The sequence below is a fragment of the Pelecanus crispus genome, chromosome 5 (genome assembly GCF_030463565.1).
Source record: "Pelecanus crispus isolate bPelCri1 chromosome 5, bPelCri1.pri, whole genome shotgun sequence".
In the NCBI taxonomy this organism is placed as follows: Eukaryota; Metazoa; Chordata; class Aves; order Pelecaniformes; family Pelecanidae; genus Pelecanus; species Pelecanus crispus.
The window spans coordinates 51,847,163-51,872,016 of record NC_134647.1 but is presented as its reverse complement, the minus strand read 5'-3'; the positions used below and the strand labels follow the sequence as shown (position 1 = coordinate 51,872,016).

General features: G+C 40.3%; 1 protein-coding gene across 17 annotated transcripts in view; it reads right to left on the bottom strand.

Annotated features, from left to right (window-relative positions):
- Nucleotides 1-24,854, bottom strand: part of RABGAP1L (RAB GTPase activating protein 1 like) — a 281,517-nt gene that overhangs the window by 47,049 nt on the left and 209,614 nt on the right. For all 17 annotated transcript variants that reach the window (XM_075710779.1, XM_075710789.1, XM_075710776.1 and 14 more), the window contains one exon: nucleotides 18,495-18,623. In XM_075710779.1, coding sequence (XP_075566894.1) covers nucleotides 18,495-18,623 — 129 coding nt within the window. The remainder of the gene's footprint in view (nucleotides 1-18,494; nucleotides 18,624-24,854) is intronic.

The following is a 24,854-nucleotide window of genomic DNA, read 5'->3' as shown; positions in this document are numbered from 1 at the left end:
AAAACGTACAAGCTAACACAAATAGCACAGCTTGGCTTACGAAATCTCAACCATATTAAAAAAATACACAGAGCCGCAGGTCAGCAAAGATTTTACAACCAACACCCCTCTGGATGTACATAAGAAGTGGACATCCCAGTGACAAATGTGTAATAAAAGACAGAAAGACCAAAAGTTCATTTTTAAAAAATCAGAATACAGAATGAGCATGCCAAACCACACTCAGAATATTTTAGCTTTCCAAATGGGTAATTGAATGCTTAAAGCAAGTAGGGGGAAAATTCAATTTGGACTTAAAACATCACCTTCCTCATCTCACTTTGATGGAAAAACAATTACATTCAGCCTTCTGCAGAACCCCTCTTCTGCAAGACTGCATGTACAAAAACAAGTGTTTACGTACTTTTCTGTTCTTCTCCAGAGAAGGTCAGGTAATGGATAGATCATCAAAGCAGAAAAATTGTTTTCTATCAAAAAGAAATCTATGATGAAAGCTACAACAGACAGATGAAGCTGTCAGTCAGTAGCAGCTAAAGGCAACAGCTGTGGAAGAAGTATAGTCTGGAGACTCAGCTCATGAATACTGTCTCTTCTTGCTGAAACAAAAAGGAAAAAAATATAAAAGGAAAAAGGGGAAAAAGACAGTTTGGTACCTGTTTGTTCCAAATAAATCTGTACAGGACTCATTCTCCTCTTTCTCAAGTTACAGTATTGTGCTGGAGAAAAGATACAAAATACTGGAGCTTGTGAGAGCATCTGAATTGTTTCTGAAGCCTTTACTGAAGAGTGTGGCAGTTCTTTCATCAAAGTTATCATCGCAGTCTAACACCAATGCTGACATGACCAACGCTACCACAACAAACACAGCCAGGCTCTGTTATATTATATCCACTTAGTGCTTTTCTGGTTGCGAAAAGTGATTCTAATCAGTGGTCTTGATTTTTCGCTTGGCAAGGAGATTCTCTGGGTGACGCATGATGTAACAGTGCACACAAACCACGTCCACCTTCCCCCATTTTGGGAGCACATCTAGAACAAACAGCACTGTAACAGCTGCATTACTTGTCTGCTATCCTACTCTATCCACGTGCAGCCGCTATAAACCCTCTGCCAGTTTATCTGTACACCAAATACTCCATCAGCAACCTGCTCCCCTCATTTATACAATTTAAGGCAAATCTGTGCCCTGGCCAGGATCCCAACCCCACCCCACAAAAATGCAGTTGTTCCTGTAGAACTGCCTCTACAGCAGGGCTTTTCCCAGCACTGCTGGGCAGGTGAAGGGTAAGTGTCTTTTCACGCTTTGCAGGTCTAGTTAGGCTACAAGAAGCCTGGAATGCGGACACAGCTGAAGTTAAAGCAGCCAGAAATAAAGTAAGCAGAAAAATGGCTTAAAGCCATCTTTGTTCTGACCCGTTTTTTCTTCCATCAAGGACTGTTGGGACCAAACAGATTCCCAGCTGCTATCTCACGGCGAGTACAGCAGTCCATGGCCAGCTATGCCTTTTAAGTATAGTTTCAGTACACTCCTTCCTGGATGCCACTCCAGCTCGACAAATATCATGAGGAGTTTGCTCAGCTGAGGAACAGGAACACCAGTAAAAATAGGGTAGAGGATGGTATTGGGGAGAAGACAAACAGATATGCAAGTAAAGGCACCCTGATGCAACTCGGAGGCTTACAGCTCTGCTTCCACGTTATGGAAGAAATCTGTTTAGCTATATAAATAAATAAGATGTATACGTAAATAAGTAAGAATAAGGGTGGGCTGCAAAAAAGCAGCTAGACTGCAGCCCCTTCAGTATTTTGGAGGTTGCTTAGCAACAGGCTGGCTGCTGTAGGGCTAAAGTAGCATGAAATTAGCAGCTTTTCAGCAAAAGACAAATTGAATGTAAAAGTGGGGAGGTGGCTGTTGAGTGGCAGCAAGGAGAAAGGCATGAACTGGTGAGTCTGATATGGTGGGCATCTTTTAGGAGTGTTTTCTGAATGCAGGGGATCTCTCACTAATGTGGCCAAGGGGCTTTGTCCTGCCTGGGTACTGATAAATTCCAAAGCGCGCCTGGCAATTTAATAATTCAATCTTCATTAAAATGATGGCAGTTACAGTCACCTCATAGGTTAATTACTTATTAACGATCTTAAATAGCTCAAACCCAGTCATACCAGTCTACCCTTGCCATATTAGTGCCAGATGACTATACACCACATTTTCAATTCCAGAATTATCTAATATATTTCCCCATTATTTCAGCTCTAGGTTGTCTCGATGCCATCTCTGCATTCACTTAAGGAATTTCCTTCCTGTGAATCCTTCGAGTAACTGAATCTCAACTGCACAGAACCACTTGTTCTGGCCAAGTAATTCCCTCTAAATCATATTGCTTCTCTAGCCTTCTGGAACAACCCTGCATGGACACAGAGAATCATTATATAGACAGCCACTATTAGAAAGAACTGAGTAATGAGAACAGCAAGAACAACATGTGTACACATTTCATGGAAGACTTAAATGGGAGTTTGGAATGAAAGATTTTTCTGGGTCACTTAATCTGGGGCCAGATTGTACCAGTTAATTGTTTTCCACCACTAAATAGGCATGAAGCTGGTCCCTGGCAGCAAGACACATCCAGAGACCGTAAGGCACATAGTCCATTAGAGGGTGGTGTAGGAAGGTGGTCGGGACAGGAGAGATGCTAAGTGACTTGTCCAGGCATTAAACTAGAGGAGGGGAGAGGAAATGCAGCATCCCTTTTCCCTGCTTTTTACATACACACAGAGCAGTGATAACTTATTTTACTCCTTATTTACAGCGTAGCTTATATTTGTGTGGCACTTCACGTATCTCAGGGCCTATGTGTGAACCAAGTTTGCTTGGAGCAGGGAAACTTCTTGCCTGCATTTCATCCTCCTTAGTACACCAACACAGCACTTAACCGTTCCTGTGAAGGGCGTAGAGCGTGTACAAGCCATCACCAGTTCCGTAGGCAGTAAATTACGTATTGTAGAGCAGGCTGGCTGTTTTCAATCCTTATAATTTTCAGAATGATTTCTGGGTCCTTGGGGGCTGCACACAGAGATGCCTGTGGCAATGGTTTTTTTCCTATTTGTCTGGGGTTGAAAAGAAGGCAACTGAGGCTCACTGATGTGGCAAACACTTAGGCAAGATGCCCTCCATTTCCTTAATGAGCCTATTAAACTAATCTATCAAAGGTGTAACTACGAGTCTCAGAGGAAAGAAACAGAGAGAGATAACTCACTGTCCTGAGATATTCCTAGTACACATACACCAGAAAACAACATATAGGCTACAACAGTTAATTGGGAACAAAGAGATCCCGTTGCTAAAGAAGTACATCAGCCTAAAACACCTTGACACTTTTCCTTTTTGCACGGCCAGAGTTAGCTGTGCCAGAGCGTACAGCTTCACTGTCTGCTTCAGCTTCCCCTTCTCCAAACGGGACATGATAAAAATCCTGCTTCACGGAGCTGCTGTGATACATTCATCTCTGCAGTATTTGGAGAGTCAAGCATCTGGTGAAACTGTTAGTGCTCCCTGAACTTGAGCAAAATGAGTGACTGAAGGGAGATAGTCTTGTTTCAGGTCACAAGAACCAAGACTGTATCAAAACTCAAAAGGAATTTTATTCTCCACTCTCCTGGATTTAATCTCCCCAAGGAGAGATATTAATCAAAAGATACTGGTTACCAGTCATACAGCAACTGGCTCACATCACTCTCCACCACACAGGATTTTATTTAAAAGGTTAACTGTTACCCAGTACTGCACATTTTCCAGTGCTTAGCCCCATTTTATGTGGAAGTGGTATTGCTTACAGGGCTAGTAGCTGTGTGCATTGCCTGTTGAAGCTGGCTAACTAGTATACGCCAGGCTAAGGTTCAGTGTAATACAGACGGGGCTGCAGGCTCCCTCGCCCGGGTACCGTCAGTACCAGCAGCACAGGTCAGAAAGGGAAGTTACAGAGGGATGAGCACAGAAGTGCTTCCTTCCCTTCACAGGACGGACAGATGGGGCAGCGCTCAGCCATGACACTAACCGAGCACAGAATTAGAGCCAGGCGAGGTCGTAAGTACTGGAAATTAGCAGGGAGAAGAGATTTAATAAGTGAAGGTGCAGACAAGCCTGAATCTTGTGTTCTGACCGTGTCTTAGGAGTGGAAAAGTAGAAGTGGGAAAAGCAAATAGCATCAAACAATGCTTAGGAGTTGGAAAGAGAAGATGTATTAAAACACATGCGTATTGCTTTTACAATGTCACTCTCTGTCAACTATCATGGTTTCCAGACTTTCCGAATTGAATTATATTGTAATTACTTCCTATTTGGACAAGGTCACAAAAATAAAAGCTCAGTACCTTCCTACATTACAGTCTGCTGTATGTTCTTTACACTCCTGTAGCAGCCAAGTCTCCTTTTCCGATGTCAACAAATTTGCCTTCAGAATGAAATGATGGTTTAGGTCCATTAGTGTAATGTAAGGCACATTAAAAAGTTAAGAGCCATCATTACTGATCTTTCCAAGAAGCCTCCCAGAGCACAGACGCCTTTATCCTCTTGGTAATCCTTACAATTCACTTTATATCACAAAAGCAACAAAGAGGAAACAAACATGAAACCCAGATGCGTGGAACCTTATGACAGGTGCTTGTTCTACACATGCCCTCATCGTTGAGAAAGGATGTGTGAAATCCTTTACATTGGGGACTTGAAAACATTTCTCAGTTTTTCCCACCTCTGCCCCCAAATTCCCATGACAGTACATAATCTTGCATAACATTCCTGTATGATGGATCAAAGGTTGAAAATGGGCAAGGCATATAGGTAAATAGTTCCCTATAAACACTGCTTGTGACAAAGTCCTTCTACAAGACATTACTGTTGCTGACATTTTTGTGGATGTTACAGTAAAGATGGAAGGAAAATAAAGAGGGACTCTGCTGTTCCCAGGGGGGCCAGGGTTCCCCGCAAGCCCCCATGTGAGCTCTCAGCCCAGTGCTGGATCTATAAATGTGTATCTTGTTTCCTGCTTGCTTTGGCCATTAGGGCCTCAGTCTGCTTCCGGAGGAGAAGCTGCTTGATGGGGAGAGATTGATGAGAGCAAGCAGAACAACAAGATGGACTCTGGCAGGGCCCACAACCACCCATCCTCATAATTCACCTCAGCAATTAGTGCTGTGCCTGTGATGAACCCTTTCGCTTCAGGCTAGGAGGACCTCTGCTGTCAGAGAGCAAGAGGAGGAGGTTTTCAAGGGTTACCAAGTCCAGGCAGTGCCTCCTTCCCCTTCACACCTTCACAGGGCCACTTCCCCCAGCCCTGACCAGGAGCATTTTTGTCAAGTCCTGAAGTGCTTGGGTTCGTCACGTTGGCTGGAGAAGATGGCTCTGGTGCATTGCAGGGCAGAGCAAAAAACCACGTTGCAAAGACAGAGGCCCCTGGGCTAGAGAGTCACCGCCTTTGCAAGAACCCCTCATCTAAAACGCCCTGCTGGGAAACACAAACTGTCCCAAGCAAGATGCTGCTTTCTTACCCCATGTCCTTCCTCCTCAGAAAAGAACACACCATGCTTCAAGCTGTGCTTACAAAGGAAAAAAATAAGTACTCTTGGAGGAAGTTCATTACAACACAAACCTAAATTTCACTTTGTACTACAAAAGAAACAATGGCCAAATTTGCCTCTGAGCTTCCTGCTGCTATTAAAAGCAGCAGGATTTGTGTCTGTACTGGCCTATGTGAGGATGACTGTCCGGATGAGCTGCTTGAATGAAGAAAACTGTGTGCTGGGATCTATATTCTGCAGGCACCAAGCTGCAGCTCCTTTCAGTGCAAGAGCCCCCTTTTATTTCTACCTCACAAAGGACAAAACTGCACTTACTGTTTTCAAGACTATTTAAAATTCGAAAGTAATGCAGCAGTGACAAGGTGATTAAATTTTTTTTTTCTTGTTTCTGACAGGTCAGGTAGATTGCAAAGTCATCAAAACTAACAGCCCGACAATAAATTTTTTGTGTGTCATTGACAGTGGGAAAAGAAAAGAGCCCAAAGTGGGGAAAATAGTTTATCAGAAGGCGCAGGCATTATTGAATACAGCAGCTTGCAACAGGCTACCTTTGGGGAGAGTGGGAGCATGGGAGCAAGCAGAACAAAGTATTCTCGTTAGGCAGTTAGGAATCAAAGTCCTGATCCGTTTCCAATTTCTTCCAGTGCTTGACTAGCTGAAATATAATCGATATTCCCTACTGTGTAAAGACGGAGCATCCCAGGTGGCACAATCAGGTGGCTTACTCAGACTGACATGAAATTGTTCCTCATGAGGATGTACGATAAGGTCATTGATCTTGTGCTCTAACCTATAGGTTAACAAAAGGATTTCTGAGATTAAAAAAGAACTGTTCAGACAATCACTTGACTCTGCTAAGAACATTAGCTATAGTTTAATTTTTTTCGGAGGTCAAAGCCTTAACTGCTGAGCCTCTCCAAGCTATGTCAGCCACAGCATATTTACATTAGTGAAAGTACACCTGTATTTCTCATTTGGGAAAAGAGTGCTGAGGACTCCCTCCAGGTTGGTGCAACATGCACATGCAGCTGGGCTGGAGATCTGCTGAACCTGAAGAGTTTCCAGCTCTGTTGTCACAGTAATTGGGTGACTCAACGTGACATGCCGTCTTTGGGCCTGAGCCGTGCATGCATGCTGAACTTGTGCCTATACTTCCAGATTTAAGAGATTATTTATTATACTGATTAATTACTCAGAGATGAGATTTTTCTGGTTTTTTTCATGGCTTTTGACTAATTTCACCTGCAGAATCAAATTTTGGTTAAGAATTATTGTCAAGGAAATTTCATGAAGCAAAGGAAGTTGAAAGAATAATAAACAGATATGATAACATAATCAGGACTTGATCTTCATCTGCTGCTTAAACAATTGAATAGAAAAATGAGATACATGGTCAAGGCTTCCTAGTGAACAGACCCACCATGATGCTTTTTAACTTTTTCCTATACTTTTAATTTTTGTTGCAGAGATAACAAATGTGGGGAAGTGTGAGCAAAGAGGGGAAGGAACCTGTCATCCCCGCCATGGCTTCCACAACTCATCAGTACACCTGTAGGGCTATGGGTGCACATCTGAAACAGCCAATGAGTGTGCCAGTAATGAACTTCTTTAGATGGCAGCTGTCTGATGCGGCAATGGGTTGGCACCTCTCTGCCCAGGTGTTCATAGTATTTCATGAAAAATACTCATTTACAAAGGAATTATTTCAGATGTAAACAATACAAACCAGCCAAACACCACAGCACTATTGAAAAATTTGTGAAAGACTGGACGGGCTCATTGTCATTCTGAAATAAAATTGAACACCTCTACAAATGGAGATAAATATACTATGACATTTCTATATAGTACTTTAACTGGATTCTCCAAAGCCTCTGGCATACAGCTCTTCTCCTCCATTTACCAGCCTGATGTAATTTATTTATGCCCAACACAAACAAATTAAACAACATAAACAATTTAACCCTATGTTTACTACACTACTTACTTTCCACAAGACAAACAGGCAATAATACGGTTCAAAAAAAAGCAATTAACAGCTGAAGCAAAGCAATAAAGAGATCCTAAACATTGCGAACATTGCCCTTGTGAAGCACCCAGCTAAACTTCTACTTCAGTAGTTACCTAAGTATTGCTTAGACAACAGTCAAGTAACCTCTCACTGAATTTAACTTTAAACAGTACCAATAATGGCAAAAATAATACCTGGGGTTTGTAATGGAAAGTTATTCATAGGGACTTCAGGTCTAAAAGCTACTGTCACTGCAGAGCTCTGCTTTTATAAAATGCATATGGCCATCTTGCTATACTTAGTTTTGTTTGTTCGCTTATTTTCAAAGCAGAGAAATTCAACTGCAGGTGCCTGAGAAAACAGACACCAGCAAAAATGCATACAGACACTGTCCCTAACATCTTGTCTTTGTTTATTTGCAAAAGCTCGGGGGAGGGGGGCAAGGAACATTGTTAGCCTTTGCCTTCCCCCCAATTATTTTTAAAAGTTTAGCTTTAGGTTTCAGTGTAGCATGGTGCTTCAGAATTTGTCACCTCATTTCACTTGTCAGGAAACAAATGAAATGAAACAAATGTCTGGTCCCAACTGTTCTCTGCACTACACTGAGAATGAATCACTGTTTTTTTCCCCAAGCCACTGCATGCAATAGCCACTGGCTCTGGATCACCTGAGCTTTCTGTAACATAGTCATGCCTTGTTTGCAATACCTTAAGCTTTAAATTCTGTAACATCTGCAGAAAAAAATAACCACAGCGTTCCTGAGAAAGACACATATTGGAAAGGCCATTCAAATACGACATGAGGCAGCTTGAAATTTTTTACCCAAATGCATTCTTTTCCAAATGCAAGTATTCTAAGATTTCTAGGCACAGAAATAAAAGCTAATTCGCTTTGTTGGCACTGAACTTCCAGTAGGCAACAGAGCTTCTTCCCCCACTGTTCATAAGGGGGAATACAGAGTTTCTTTGGTCACAGGAACTGAGTTCTAAAAAAATAAAGACACAATATTCTTCATGGTCATGCAACAGAAAAACAAGTTGTCACAGACAACTCAAAGACTTCGGCTAGCAAGGGTCGCAGCATCTTGGCCCCAGGGTCTTTTGTATGTGAAGAAATAGATTTCCTCTGAATTACCACTACGCTACTCACTGCTGAGATGCTACCTGTTTCCTCAGATCTGACTGCTTGAAAGAGGTCCAAGAGAAGCACAGATGAATTTTCACCTCCAGGGAGACTTCTCCATCTTAAGCCTGAACAGTTTTGTTGATTTCTGTATCTATACTTTTCTGTATCTATACTTTTACTTACATGTCCTTCTCCACAAAACGTGAAAGCTTGTGTTGTTTTGCTTTTCATGATGGTCATAAGTGCTGATGCTGAGATACGTTTATTTTTCCTCCACAGCCTCTTTTGCACCACAGAAGCGTCTTCAAAAACAAAAGCACCTCACTGTGAACAAGAGGTACTGCAAACCTGCCGGGCACCATCATTGCAGTCTTTCTCCATATTCAAACTCAAGGCACCCCTCAGAAAAATCAATTACAAGTTACTGTGTTTGTTTCCTTCAAAGGAAGAGAGCATTTAGACTTTCTCTTCTGAAGAACAACTAAGATGACTATTATGCTGACAATAGTTACTCTATACAATCTACTACTACTTGACACACAGACCACTGGCGGTAGAAAACTTTTTATACAACATTTTAACATGTCATCTTATAGGAGGTTAGTCAATCCTCCAGCCAACCTGCATCTGGGATTCAAATGTGTCCAATTCAGCTTGGGAAAATTTTTCACTTCCTCTTACTCATAGAGCTGAGTTATTTTAGACAAATCATGGCAAAGATGGCAGAAGACAGAACTGTCAAACAGTGTGACTCCCTGCCACCTTCATCTATTGCTCTCTGTACTATTTTCAGAATCAAGGATGGAAAGGAGCTGTTATTCATCCAGTAGGAAAGAGCCAGATTCAAGAAGCTTAAGCCAAAAGACCTTCTGAGTATGCTTTTCTTCTTCTGTTCTGAATGGGAAAACATCTGTCATCCTGGAAGGCCATGATTCCTGACAGCACAGAGCTGAACAAAACAAGTTTAGGTGGCCTGCTGGACCATGGAACAGTTTTGAGATGTCACCTCACCTTACTGAATTAAACCACTGATACTCAGGGGAACCTCATCATGCATGTGCTGCGATACAGTTGCTGGGGATACAGACAATGAATATTCCTATCTACTTTTTCACCTCAAACTTTCATAGTTCTTTAAAGATCCTTACCTTCAGCACTATTCTTGTTGATGCCACTACTCATGGAAGTACAAGCACAGATGCCAACAAATGACTACTATAAGGACACCAAGATATTTGTACTCAATCAGGTCGCAAAGCTACTTTAGATGGTTAAAATGTGATTATATTGAATTACTACTAATAAAATAATATTCCTTCCCTGTTGATAAAAGTTAACAATACGTTATTTCATTTACAATGCCAACTCAGAGCAAATGGCGGGGGACACACCAAAAACAAATGAACAGTTTTACTAATGCTTAAACATCATGAAAATATAACCTCACTACCAGGCAACATGTCTGCTCACTGGAAAGCCAGATATGCAGTGTTCAAACAAATAAGCATTTCATGGCTGAAGCGGATTTTTTAAATGCATGCCACTGTGTTGTTAACACTTATTACAAAGATGACAATAATATTAAATGTCCAATTCCACTGTAGGCACTTTAATCTGATTTTCAGGTGCCAGTTCATTGTGCTGTACTATGCCACAAAGCCAAGGAGAAAGAAGGAAGCTGAAGCTGAAAACAGAGCAGGCATTAAAAAACATGACCCTCCTTACAACGACAATAGGATCCTGCACTTTGGAGATAACGGCGCAGACATAGTAAGTGGAATTGATCATTGGCTTTTAATAAGAAATCACATACAGGCACAGCAGGGTTTTCTCTAGATCTAAACACAATTCTTTTCAGTTTGGTTTGGCCTTTTCTTGAGAAGTTGATAAATGAGCAATTTTCTTCCTGTCCTTTATATTGGAAGATTAATTAGATACATCGCTGGTAGAACCAAAGGAATAAAAGGCTTGTGCAGCTTCAGGGCCTTTCTGCAGTTATCTCCTTTGCTTTTCTGTTGCATTTGTGTTGTCTTACCACCTCTCACAATAGCAAAAACCCCCGAGTATCTAGATAAATACACATATATACATATAAACACAAAGAGAGAGAATGCACTCAACAGGAGAGAGAGCCAGTGAGCTATTTTTACTCCTTTCCATTGAAACTCACATAAATCAATATATAATTCCCTGTTAAACCATGCCTGCAGAATTTGCTCCTAGATAAAACAGCAACAGAGGTGTGAATAAAGTAATTCACCCACATCAGTAAGGTGTGAGCTTCAAAACACCAGTTTGAATTAAAAACATTTAAATGGCAACATTATTAAAGTAAATCTGTTTTAAAACTACACAAAGAACAATTCTGGAATGAGAAAAAGCTTAGCACAGCTCCTGCTACCTTAGCCTTTTCTTTTCAGCTCCGCTAGTAGAGCTATTCTCCATGAGCCATACAAGGGCCCTGGTGCAAGCCACAGCTGTGGGTGTGCCCAGGAGGGATCAATAACCTTGTCAGTACAGTGACAGGTGACAAAAATGTGTGTGTTTGCTTTGCATTGAAAAAAGCACATTTTTTTTCTCAAGGCCATTTGCTTCTCTCAGGTGCTGACAGCAGTAACCCTGTAACACTGCTGGGTCAACTGGGGAACCTTATTTCCTCCAAAGAGGGGAGAGATTTACATGGTTAGGAAGAAGCTTCTTGTAGAAGAACTTCAATATACCAGGGTCCTTCCTGCCACTGATGATGATAGAAGATGAGAAAAGGAGTCACTGTAATCCCTGAGACATGTAAAAAAATATATCATTACAGATGCCGCCCCATAAACAGAAAAATGTTCCCTGCAGGTTCCTTTACTCAGTTCCTGTATGGCCCATCCCATGTGTTTCCCTCACCTTCACTGGGCATGAGGGGTGAAAACCCACAGTTGACTTCTCAGTATCTCTCCACCTAGCTGTCTGCTACACTCAACTTTATGGCATTTCTAGATCTGCAATGTAACACATTTTGAATGTGAGCTCTGCTCAATTTCCAAATATCGCAGGACAGTCACGGAGAAATGGGCACAACTCCCTGAATTCACTTGAAAACTGTAAAACCAGAAAATTTTCATACAGAGAAAATCTTCCAATGAGACTTACTTTCTCCCATTCTACAACTCAACTGACTGAAGTTGGGTGTAAGAATAGAGGTGATAGGCTTCCTATATTAAAATCAAAGGACACTACAATTTCTTTAGGACATACACAGATTTCTACAAGAGAAATTGCATTACAAGGTGCAAAAGGCAACAGAGGCAGATTTAGTGAGTATTCAGAATGTGTTAGTTGTTTTAATAAAATAGCACCATTAAGCTTAACCTTCATTAATCTAGAATAGGTTCTTTCTTCATTCATTATCAATTTGGGCTTCCAGAGACATAGACAAACCTCTGAAATCCCTTGTAAAGAGAGAAAAATTAGGGAAAAAAGTGCCCCCCTCAAAAGCATGAGTACAAAAAGCACTGGTAATCATTCTACGAAGTAGAAAATTAGGGTAATTCCTTATTCTAGAGACATAATATGCAACCTGCTCTGGTCAGGTAGAAAATTGTCATTCCCGAACCCATTTTTACAACTCTAATTGTTACTGACTACTCTAGGAGAAACATGCACCTCCCTCTGTAAAGGCCATCGCAAAATGAAAGGTATGGTCATTACAGATTAGAAAACTAACAGGAAACAAAGGAGGACAATCCCCATTCATTAACTCTAAATTTTCATCTTTTACTAAATTTCATTAACCCTTAAATTAGCATCTGACACCCTACTCAGAGAATTAATGTCTTTCTCCTCTGTTTGACTCTTCCTGAGCTGGGAAATGTGTGTAATATTGGGCTCTATCTGCCCTAAGAGTCTCAGCAGATGTCTTCCAAGATTCAGTCTCTTCCATCTGAATATACCTTGTACTCTGCAAATGTTGGCTATAATACCCGGCTGATGGATTAACGGGACCCTAACTTTGCATATATGCATGTAACATGCATATGACAAAAACAAAGAGTAGTTTCTTAGGCCATATTATTTCATAGCATGAATTAGTTCAAAACATTCTTAAACCATGGAATACTACCCAACAATCACCTGCTGGAAATACTAATATTATTTCTAATTCCACTGACTTTGTTCGGAGTGATTTCCTTACTGGTAAATGATCAAAATTCAGACCTGGTGAGTAATGACAATGGACAGTCCTTAATTGAATGAGACATACCACATTTTATATACAATTTTTAATTAATAGGAGCTTTTTCCTTTGTATTTGCAGAGTTGTTCTTAAGGGAGAGACTGATGCTAATTCTTTTTGTTCCAAAAACAGGATGATAAAACTATTTCCAATGCAGCACCTTCAAAATCCAAGGGTTAGGTCCTGAACTCATGAGTTAAACTTAAAAGTTGTGAAATTAAGGAGAAAAAACACTGAGTATTTTTTTATTTGCCTTCTCTAGAACCACGTCAGCTAAAGCTCAAGGGGAGGAAAAAAAAAGCAAGGAGAGGTGGATTATTATTACATGTTAAACTCCTGTTTCATTTTGCAGTAATATGGGAATGAAATAAAAAGAAACACTGGAAAAGATACAGCCAGACTATGAAACCTGGCCACACCATGATGCTGTTTTCACTTTTCTGTGTCTCAGTAATTAGCTTAGAAACCTAAAGAAAATACTCCCTGGCACTTACTGTGTGATACTTACTCTAAAAGCATCTGGTGTTTAGTCTACAAATACTAATACAGAAGCGAGAAGCATTTGAAAGACACACAGTGCCTCATTCATACAGCAGAAAAAAACATGTTTAAGGGTCTTGTTTGGGTTTTTTTGAACAGAACAAGTTTTGCTGCATTCAACAAGACAGACAACTACTCTTCATATAACCTCTGCATTCCCTGGGACCTCTTCTAGTGATGATTATCAAGACTATAATTTCCTGTTTGAGCATGTCAACTCCTGCAATTATTAGCTCCTGTTTGTAAATAAATACCATGATTATAATATCTAATTATAGAATCTCAGAACAGTTGAGGTTGGAAGGGACCTCTGGAGAACATCTTGTCTAAACCAGCCCCTCGAAGCAAGGTTACATACAGCAAGTTGCTCAGGGCCAGTTGCATTTTGAGTATCTCCACAGATGGAGACTCCACAACCTCCTTGGGCAACCTGTTCCTGTGTCCGATCACCCCTGAAGTTAATAAATAAATAAATAGCTTTTAAATAATATTTTATTTAATTTTGTGCCCACTGCCTCTTCTCTGTTCACTGGACACCATTAAGAAAAGCCTGGCTCCCTATTCTTTAGTTCCTCCCACCAGGTATTTATCTACACTGGTAATATCCCCCTGAGCCTTCTCTTCTCCAGGCTGAACAGCCCCAACTCTCTCAGCCTTTCGTCATAGGAGAGATGCTCCAGTCCCTTAATTATCTTCACAGCCCTTCACCAGACTCTCACCATTGCAGCTATGTCTCTCTTGTCCTGGGGAGACCAGGCCCAGACACAGTACTCCAGATGCATCCCACCAGTGCTGAGAAGAGGAGAAGGATCACTTCCTTGACCTGCTGGCAACACTCCTCCCAATGCAGCCCAGGATACCACTGGCCTTCTTTGCAGCAAGGGCTCACTGCTGGCTCATGTTCAACTTTGTGTCCACCAGGACCCCAGGTCTTTTTCTACCAAGCTGCTTTCCAGCCATCCGGCCCCCAGCAGGTACTGGTGTATGGGGCTGTTCCTTCCAGGTGCAGGACCTGGCACTTCCCTTTGTTGAACTTCACGAGATTCCTGCTGGCCCGTTTCTCCAGCCTGTCAAGGTCCCTTCTAGATGGCAGCACACCCATCCGGTCCATCAGCCACTCCTCCCAGCTTTCTGTCATCTGCAAATCTGCTGAAGGTGCTCTCTGCTCCATCATTCAGGTCATTAAAGACGAGGCTAAGCACTATTGGTCACAGTATCAACCTCTGAGGTACAACAGTAATGACTGGCCTCCAACTGGACATCCTGCTGCTGATCACAACCCTTTGAACCTAGCAATTCAGCCAGATTTCAATCCACTTCACTGTCCACTTATCTAGTCCACACTTCATCAGTTTGTCCAGAAGGATGTTATGGGAAACAGTGTCTGTAACTTGCTGTACTTGAGATAAACAACATCCTCAGCTCTCCCCTCACCCACCAAGGAAGTCATCTCATCACTGAAGGCTATCAGGTTGGTTAAGCATTATTTACCCTTCATAAAACCATGTTGATTACTCCCGGTCACCTTCTTCATTATGAGCTGATTTTCTTCTCTGGCTATCAAATAGTTAATGTGCCATCTCCAGCCAGAGGTTACGTTCCTGTGATTCAGAGTCGGCTCTCTAAGGACATTCTATTTGGCAAAAGTGAGAAAAGTTGATCCAAATAAATAGAAACTGTGAATGTGAAGTCAGTTCAACCCTTGTGTGTTTTAATTTAATGTGGGACATCAAGTTAACAGAGTCAATGCATCACATAATCACTCAGTAGGGATGTGCAACAGAAATACTAAGATCAGTCTGAAAGAAGCATGAATGGAAGTGTCTGCATGCAAAAGCACCAGAAGAAACGATACAGAGGAAGGGTTACGAGAATGGCACATATTGATAAGCAAGGACACAAGTGACAGCAGTCAAACTGGCCAACAATGAGAAATGTCTTGCTACATTTAGATCAGAAGGCCAGCCTGTGGTAAGGCCATATTAGAGATGACCAGCCAGTTGGAGACCCATGGCAAAGCTACAGCACATCACCTCTGCCAACAGCAAAACAGGCTGGAAGCCACAAACCCACCCACAATGAGGAAACAGAGACAAAGGACAGCAATGACAGGCTGAAGCAAGCAAGCTTCTGAGGGGAAGATCACACCATGAGAACTGTTTAACTCCTAAAGAATACAAAAACTTTGTCTAAAAGCAAGTTTATTGTCATTAATCAAGAAGAACCTAAGAGACATAGTGAGGGCTTGATAGCCACTGTCCCTCAACCTCATCACACTCAAGTGATCCTGGCCAGACAGAAGCCTTGATGTCAGTGAGCACAAGGCTATCAGTATTAGTGGCATCTATGACAGAAGGAGTGCAAGTGAGTGAAAACAGATTCTTTTGAAGTAATTTCCACCGTCCCCTCCAGCAAGGTCCTGCACTGCGTTTCCCCACATTAAGTTCTTGAAGTCTTTCATGTTTTCACTGTTTTAAATACAGCACCTTAGGTTCAGCGTTTTCCCCATTTAGATTAACTTTCCTGACTATGCCATTAATCCTGACAACAACATTAACTAAAAGGCTCTGAGTTTCAGAACTCTCCTCTCCATGGGCTTAGTTGTTCCTAGCTTAACTATCAAAAGACTATTCAGGACACAGTTCAGATCCCCTCCTATGTCTTACACCTGAAGGAGGAATGAGTTCCATGCCCAGTGAGTTAGCAGAACCCAACTCCCAACTATACTCCTTATAAGGGTGGGCTGTTACTAACACAGCAGAAGGTAACTTAAATCTACTTTTTCCCATCCCTGATAACCCCAGGTCTCAGCCTTGAATTCTCCCTCCATTCCAGTAATTCCTACTAGTCCTCATGTACTTCTGTAACACACAGGAGAGCACCTTGACTCCATGTCTGCTGTAGTCATCTGCGCTTTTCTCTTACGGGCCGGAATCCAGAAAGTGCAAAATCCTGCATAGGCAGTGGATTCGCTGTCAAATCCTTCAGCTACCTTCCCATTCACACCGACGAACGGTTCAGAATTTTATACTCTGCTTTTGAAAGGCCCCATGCGCTGAACCCATACGAGCCACTATGCACTGACCATCTGCCTTAAACGCATTGCAAAATACTTTCCCACAAAACACATCATATATATACATACCCAATACAAATCAAAAAATGAAAAATATCATCATGTGGCACACAATATATTACACAAGAAAATGAGAAAGGTAGGCCCAAAAAAATTGACAAGTATCTCTTCCAAAAAGTACCATGAGGACTTCTATTTTAACCTCTCATCAGAAAAATACACACTGCATAAACAATATAAAGATAATTTTATTGTACTTGGTAAGTCCTTAAATTACTCATTTTCAAGAACTGAGCAAATGACTAAACACTAAACGTCAGACTGTAGTCTTTTACTCCCAAATACTCTTTTGGTAGCAGAGCTCAAATCTCAAGTCCAACGTTAACAAAACCTTTGCACAGATCTTTTTTTCTGGCTGGAATAAATGTTAGTATAGCAAGCCCCACGCTTTCATGAGATCAGAGTTTTAACCAGTATGGAAAAAGCCCTTGCTGAATAAACTATGAAATTAAGCAGCACAAAAGTAGATTAATAAATATATTGAGAGAGAGAGAAAAAAGGTGGAGTGTTAGAGGAGTATTCTTTCTGATGGGATGTTCTCAGCCCATTATTGGGCCACACCAAACACACTTTTCCCATCAGTGCTCCCACTCGAAGAAATAACAAAAGCACTTTTTTTCAAGACAAAATGTTAAGCCCATCCACAGCTATATATATTCCAACAAAAAAAAAAATCCCTTTCAAATGACAGCTTTATGAACTTCTGCGGCTATTTTGAACAGAAGATTTCCATCCTCAAAAACTTACAGTCAGGCTCCTCTAACTTTTCATCATTCATTACAAGCCCAATACTTGTGCTCCAGATGCTCAAAGAAGCCTACCTTTTGACAGCACGGTCTTGGATAGGGTAGAATATTAAAAGATATTCTGTCTTGGTAAACTTGATATACAAACAAAACTAAGTTTCTACTCCAATACAATCGTATTTGTCATGGTTTAACCCGGCAGGCAGCTGAACAGCACAGAGCCGTTCGCTCACTCCCCTCAAGTGGGATGAGGGAGAGAACTGCAAAAAGGTAAAACTCGTGGGTTGAGATAAAGACAATTTAATAGGACAGAAAAGGAAGGGAAAATAATAACAATGATAAAAGAATATACAAAATAAGTGATGCACAATGCAATTGCTCACCACCTGCTGACTAATGCCCTGCCAGTTCTCAAGCAGCAGCCTCATCCCCCAGCCAACTCCCCCTGGTTTTTGTTCAGCATGATGTCATATGGTATGGAATATCCCTTTGGCTTGACAGTTTGGGTCAGCTGTCCTGGCTGTGTCCCCTCCCAGCTTCTTGTGTACCTCCAGCCTCCTTGCTGGCAGGGCAGTATGAGAAGCTGAAAAGTCCTTGACTAGTGTAAGCACTGCTCAGCAACAACTAAAATATCAGTGTGTTATCAACATTATTCTCATCCTAAATCCAAAACACAGCACTATACCAGCTACTAGGAAGAAAATTAACTGTATCCCAGCCGAAACCAGGACAGTATTATACAGCAGCACTCAGCAAATAAATAGCTTCTGGGCAAAACAAATAATATCTGACCTTTGGTTGCATGATTATCATACATTCAATTAATTGGTTTAGTGTAATCACTGTTTATAAATCAGTTGACGAATTAGCAAGTTCTGATAATTCAGTTTGATCATGCATCAGTTTTCTATTTTAATTATTAGCTTGAACTGAAGCAAAGAGGGAAAAACTCAGAACTTAACTTTCTTTAAATATAAGAAGTGTGCACGTGTGTGTATAAATATACAAACATACATAAAAAGTAATAAACTAACGATTTCATTACTTTACTTTCCACACACTACTGCCATTCTTAATGTTGCAGCTTCCTTTTCCTGTAAAAACCCTGAGTGAATGAGAAGAAATGAAGACCATCCTTACCTTAATGTTGCAAGCTTGCTCCATCAGTCTTCTGGCGTTCTCTTCAGCTCTGTACCTCTTGGGCAACTGAACCCTGAAGAATTTTAAAGCTCCTTCAAAATCAGCTTGTAGAAGGTCCTCTTTTGAGGTCTGCAATTAAACACAGGGAACTACAGTAAACACTGAGAACATGCAGTCATGCTCCTTTACTGGCTTTGTCATTTAATGAATGTACTCCAAACCACCAATATTCACATTAGTTCAAAAACATCCTCCTTGAAATCAGCTCTCTAACCCCTACCTCATAAAACAAAACAGAGGCTAGAGGCTAGAATCCCAGGCAGAGCAGCACAATCAGAGGACTGTAACACATTAATGTATTTTATCCTTCTGTACCTGCAGGGTAAGAAAGGGATTCTGGCTCAGCCTGTCAAGATGTCACTCAGTGAGGAGGAAAAAAAACCCCAAGCAAACAACAAAAACCTAGGAGAATTTATAATATTTTCTAGAGATTTTGTGCATTAGACCATTGGTGATTCGCATAATGCTGCCCTAAAAAAGACAATGTATATAGAGATATATATGGTTGCAGACATGAACAGCAGAAGCAGAAATGCATATGACTCATAAGAGGCATCAGCAAGTCAATGTGCAGAAGTCTGTGACACAATTTCTCAAAGAACACTGTGCCAGAAAATGTTTTACATGCTGATTTCTATATCTCTCATAACACACTACCTCTCAGTGTGGTATCAAGCCTAACAGGTCAGGAAATGTTAAACATTCAACATTAATCCAGTTCTGCTACTAACAGAGTAATATGATTCACAGGGACAAATGTATTCACCTTCAGATAGACTAAGAAGTACACCAAGAGATTTAGCAGATATGAAATACCAAGCCTTGGGATAGTTCCTTTAAAAGGTTCACAGAAACTGTGTGTCCAGACATGACATTTAGGATGTCGTCTCAAAAATGTGAATTTCAAGATCTTTAACACAGAAAAAGTGAACAAAAATGTGTCAACGTACAGACCAGTATCAGGGAGACCGGTACTGTGTGTCACAGTATTATTACTACAAATACCTCAGGAGCAGCACAGGTACACTTGGACAAGGTTAATTGCTGAATTAATTGCTCAAGTACCATTGCTAACATTTTCATGCGTTTATCCTCCACTTTCTCATGAGTGACGCCCTTTGTCATTGTTTGCATTGTTATACGCAGTAGGTATATTACATACACACAGTTTCAAAGTTTGATTCTTAACTATATTGTCATCCACTCAAAATTCTTTGCTGTCTCCAATTTCAGACAACGTCTTTCCAGAAAACACACTTCAGCTGAACACAAGAGATTTGGCTCTACACAGGGAGAACTGGAAGAAACTGTGCAGCCTTTGACACACGAGAGGTGAGGCTTAATGATACTATTATTTCTCTTGGGTGTTAAATTCAGTTTAAATAAATAAAAATAAATATAATTCCCACTACAATGCAGAGAAGATTTTATTTACAAATCCTCCCTATGCACCCTACAAACTAGCATCACGAGTTCATTTACATGAAAATAATTAAATCTACTATGTAAAAGCCCTTCTTAAAAGTACAAAAATACTGTTTCCCAAAGCAAACCGAACTTGAATATGGTACTGCAGATATTGGAAGCACATAACAGTAATACTCAAATCTAGCTTGACATATTTCACATTTCTGCCAAAAATGCTACAGCACCCTACCCAGAGGGTTTATCAAAACCAGCCATTTACCAAAACTTTTTTTTTTTTTTTTGGGGGGGTGGGATTGGGGTGTTGAAGGGATTTTAAATTATGTACCAAACCTGGAACAGCAACAGAAGTTAAGGGGGTATTTTCATGATTATCCAGTATCTTTGATAGTGAAGAGCATGAGCTGACATCAGAGGTGTGCCACCCAAACACTGATAATCATCACTGCTCTGTGCCCAGTCTTTCACTTTGGGAATGAGCATCACAATATGCCCTTTGATTTCCTCAATGAAGAGCCTATAAGGACAAAATCTACATTGTGCATGTTTACCTATCACCCTATGTATTTTTGCAGATTATTATACTGTATACCCTAATGGGCACTCCATAGTAGTTTTTGCTACATTAATCACAAGGAAAGAGCGAGAAAACTCCAAATACAACTGGAGTAGCTGCAGCAGATCCATTTCCCCATGACTGCAGCATTTTTAAGGCAGACAACTTTCTGTCATCAAAATCCTCAGTGTTGTCTCAAGATCTATTTGATACTCCCTTCCTTCACAGCCAAGGAAGTTGCTGGGTCATCACTGCAGGGACACAAGAAAAGCTGCCTTCACGATGCTGATGGGAAACGTTCAGCTTTACAAACTACCACATCTGATTCTGTCCACAAAAAAATTGGCAGGAGGACTCTTTGGCTGAGACTCAATCAGACAAGACTGATGTAGCATTGACAGAAACCTGGTGCAGTTGGGCATCCAGTGAATCAGACCCACTCATGAACGCAGCTATGGCCAATGTATCCTTTTCCTCTTTCTAACATCATATTTCTCTTGGACAAGTTTTACTGAGGTTAGATATGCTTTTGCCACACTTGAGACTAGATCACCATTTCATATCCACAATGGGCTATATTTAAGACTACCTGCAAGTTGTAGAGTGTGGCGGGAGCAGCCTGTGACGCAGGCAGCACACAGCATCACTGCCAAAACACGTGCTGGCAACCAAGCTGCTTCTGGGCAAAGTTCAGCTGCGTAATGTTGATCAAAAAGCAGTAAATGGTTTGATAACCAGCTTCCTTGAAAGACATTTCTCGTCTTCCCTCTCAGCAATGCTGACAGCTGTGATCACTATACAATTCAAATAGATTTCCCTATTACATTGCAAATTTGCTTTCTTTGGAGACAAGCTCTCCTGCATTTCCAGTCCCCTCCTCTTTCTCATGCTGTAGCAGCCTGTCCCATCCTCCTCTGAAACCTGGCCATGAACACAACTCTGACCCCAGGTGTAAATGGACACCAACCAAGCTGAAAAACCCATTTTGCTGCTGTTCCTGGTTTTACACGGAGGGTGCAGCGATATTGCAGTGCTGAAAGACAGGGTAATCTCCAAGACAGGATAACTGGTACGTGCTTCCAACAGAGTGGGAGGGTGTTTTCAATTAAGACTTCTGGACAGTTACTCCCAGCACAAAAAAAACACCAAACACACTTTTTGCCAAAGTTTTAGCATTTTATTAGGAGCTGAGGTATCCTAATTTTAAGCAAGTATTCTTCCTAGAGGTCCTGGCTAGACATTTTTATTTTAATTCTGCATTTAATTTATTTTTCTTAAATTAACATAATGCACTGAGTGTTTTGGAATTTATTTTAGAAATAAAGAGGAGAAAAAACCCTAAAAAAAAAAAAATAATAATAAACAAATAAATGACCATGCCAAACTTTACAAAAGCAGATGCACCTACCCTGTTATGTCCATAGCACTTCATTTAAAAATAAATCCCAAAAAAGACAGAGGCAAATATGTCAGAAAAACAGCAATTACATGTAAAACAGTTCAAGTCAGATTTAATTCTCCTAGGCTTCTGCTTGAATCACTGTTATAATAATATTTTAACAGCCCCCAAACAAATTACTCTCATAAAATTGTAACTATTGAGAATTTTGAGGTCTCAACCCTGAAAAATCTTTAGTCAATGAAAATACCGTAAGAATAATAGTGAATCATGGAAATAAGAACTTATGTGACAGTTTGCTGAACTAAGATTATAGTTAGAAAAAATTAAAACCCACATTGTATAATTTGATAAAATGAGTGGTAGAGCCTATACTGTTACCTATACTGTTCAGCTCTTTCTACTTTGCTGAATATTTTAATTTCATTAAAATAATCTGTTGATCAAAAAATTAGTTTCACTATTAAAATCACAAGAAAGCAAAGTAACATTTTGAGAGCAACATTAACCAGGTTGTGTACTTTGTATATTTTCTGCAAACTAACCTCTTCAGGTACTGATTAAAAACAGGAGGCAACATAAAACCACAGTGTGTGCGCGCGCGCGCGCATGTGTATATGTGTAGTACGAAAAAAAAAATCTTATAAATAGCAATGTTGGCATCCTAAGATTCACATTGCTTGACATTTTGTGATTTCAATCAATAAATCATAAAGACATCTCAGGAACCTTTTGGCAGCTGTTTGACAGGCAGAGATTTGTAAATTCATTGGTTCGCATCACTCAGCTTGTGGAACTCATCAACAACTTATTTCACTAAACCATCTGTAAGTTTAATGAACCAATAATTAAAGTTTGGCAGATGCATTGCATTTCTGTGCACTTGGGACTTCAGGGCATTATTATTCTAGATGCAATTTTCAGATAATCTTATTTTTTGTTAAAAAATATTTTTAAAACTAGGCAAAAGAGGAAACTCACTGAGAACTATGACCAAAAGTCTCAGCTTGCCTTTTAGGGTTCAACTAAATATGCCCTCGAATGTCCTTCCCACATTGCTTAAGTATTTCAATATTTCATAAAATTATCTTATATGGATTAGCTGAAACCAAGGGAAAGCCCCTTCCCGGAAGTACTTGGGAAGCTTTCAAATCTAACGGTAAAGTTCTGGAAAACTGCAAATGTTCAAAACACATGAACAGAATTTGAGAAACTTAAATGATGTTAATCGTGACTATTTTGTTCTCAAGTAAATAATGTTACTACTACTTTCCCCAAAATATTTAGAGAAATGTGATTAAGACAAAGGACAAAGCCTTGGCTTTTTTCTTTAATTTAATTTCTCTGTCTTCAATTATTAATTCTGCAGTCTCATTTATTACTGACTATATCAACTACAACTCCTATTCCCACCTGGGAACTAAAAGAGCAGAAGAAATTTTGGATCAACCACACTACACTTCCTTAATTTAATTCTTCCTCTTTCATACAAATATAAAAAAATGACAGATATCTGTAGAATTCTATGTGTACAGTATATATGTATTTAGAATTTCTATAGACTGTCAGTGAGCAGAAACTGCCTTTTTTACACTTTAATGAACATGTGTCAGGAACAAGACCAAGTTAAAGGCTGAAAAGAATCTGGCCATACTCTACTCCACTATTTAATTTGCTACTGGTAAATTAAAATGTTTACAGGTATCCTCACACTAATTTTTCAGAACATAATATTTAATCTATAACACACACAGATATGGTTTTACATTCGTTTGAGAAGATATGCAATGTAAAATCAAGGTATGTGAGCTATTTTTTTCTAACTTGATAGTTCCTTTTCCACTGGCAGCAGCAAGACTGCAATGCTGTGTGTTGCACAACTGTGCACTGTACTGCCCTTAAACATTAGCCACAGACCTGACATCTGTTCAATGACTCCAAGAGGATGAAGTTCACCTCCTGTGCTGCCAAGGAGCGTGAGGGTGGATAAGCTTGGGATCCAGGCCTGGGTAAGTTTGATGGGTAAAGCTACACTGCAACAATTACACTGGTACGCACTTCTAGCACAATACATCAAAAGAGTCCTTTTACCAGCATCGCTTATGTCCATTTCTTTACTGTTAAAGCTATACTGTCAAACACATTTTTTCCTATAAATAAAATCTGTGCTCTCTGTTAAACACTGTTTGGTACAAAAGCACTATGGAAAAAAAATAGCTTTGGTTTTGGGCACAGTGAGTTGGCATCCATAAATAAGGCAACAATCTTGTATACACCCAGTAGTATCCCTCTGCTCAAGATTTCACCACTGCGTTTATATGTAGCTCCAGACTTACAAAGGCAATGTTAATTCTGCCACATAAAATACCAATGAATGTGGATTAAGAGCAAACACAAAATCTACTAGCTTCATCCATCCATAGTCATCCCGAAGGGGATAAAACCACACAGAATTAGTGCTGTTTCACTTGCCCATCATCGCAGTTAGCTGATGCAGTGAGTAGGTGATCTGAATTTTTGTAAGGCTGGCATAAAGGTTATAGATTATATTTCTCACATAACACTACAATGGCACGTATTCTGCCCGTCCTAGGCTTTTATTCCCAAAACCACAGCAGAGGGAGAAGCTTATGCATGTAAAAAAGAATCTAGTTCTTAATTCTATGAAACACCAAGGTTTTGGAAGTATCTTCAGTTCTGATTAAAGCACAAATTCTTGGTCCTCAGAGATTTCTCATTTTTTAAAAATCATCAGAATCACAGTTTCTCCTCCTTCATGGAAGGGGTATATGTCAAAAGGGATATGTCAGAAGAGGTATGTTTAGCTAGTAAAACCTGACAGGAGACCACATTGACTCCTGCAAGTCAAGACACACTAATAACACAAGCATTATTTGTATCGTTTTGCCTTTTTTCCCCT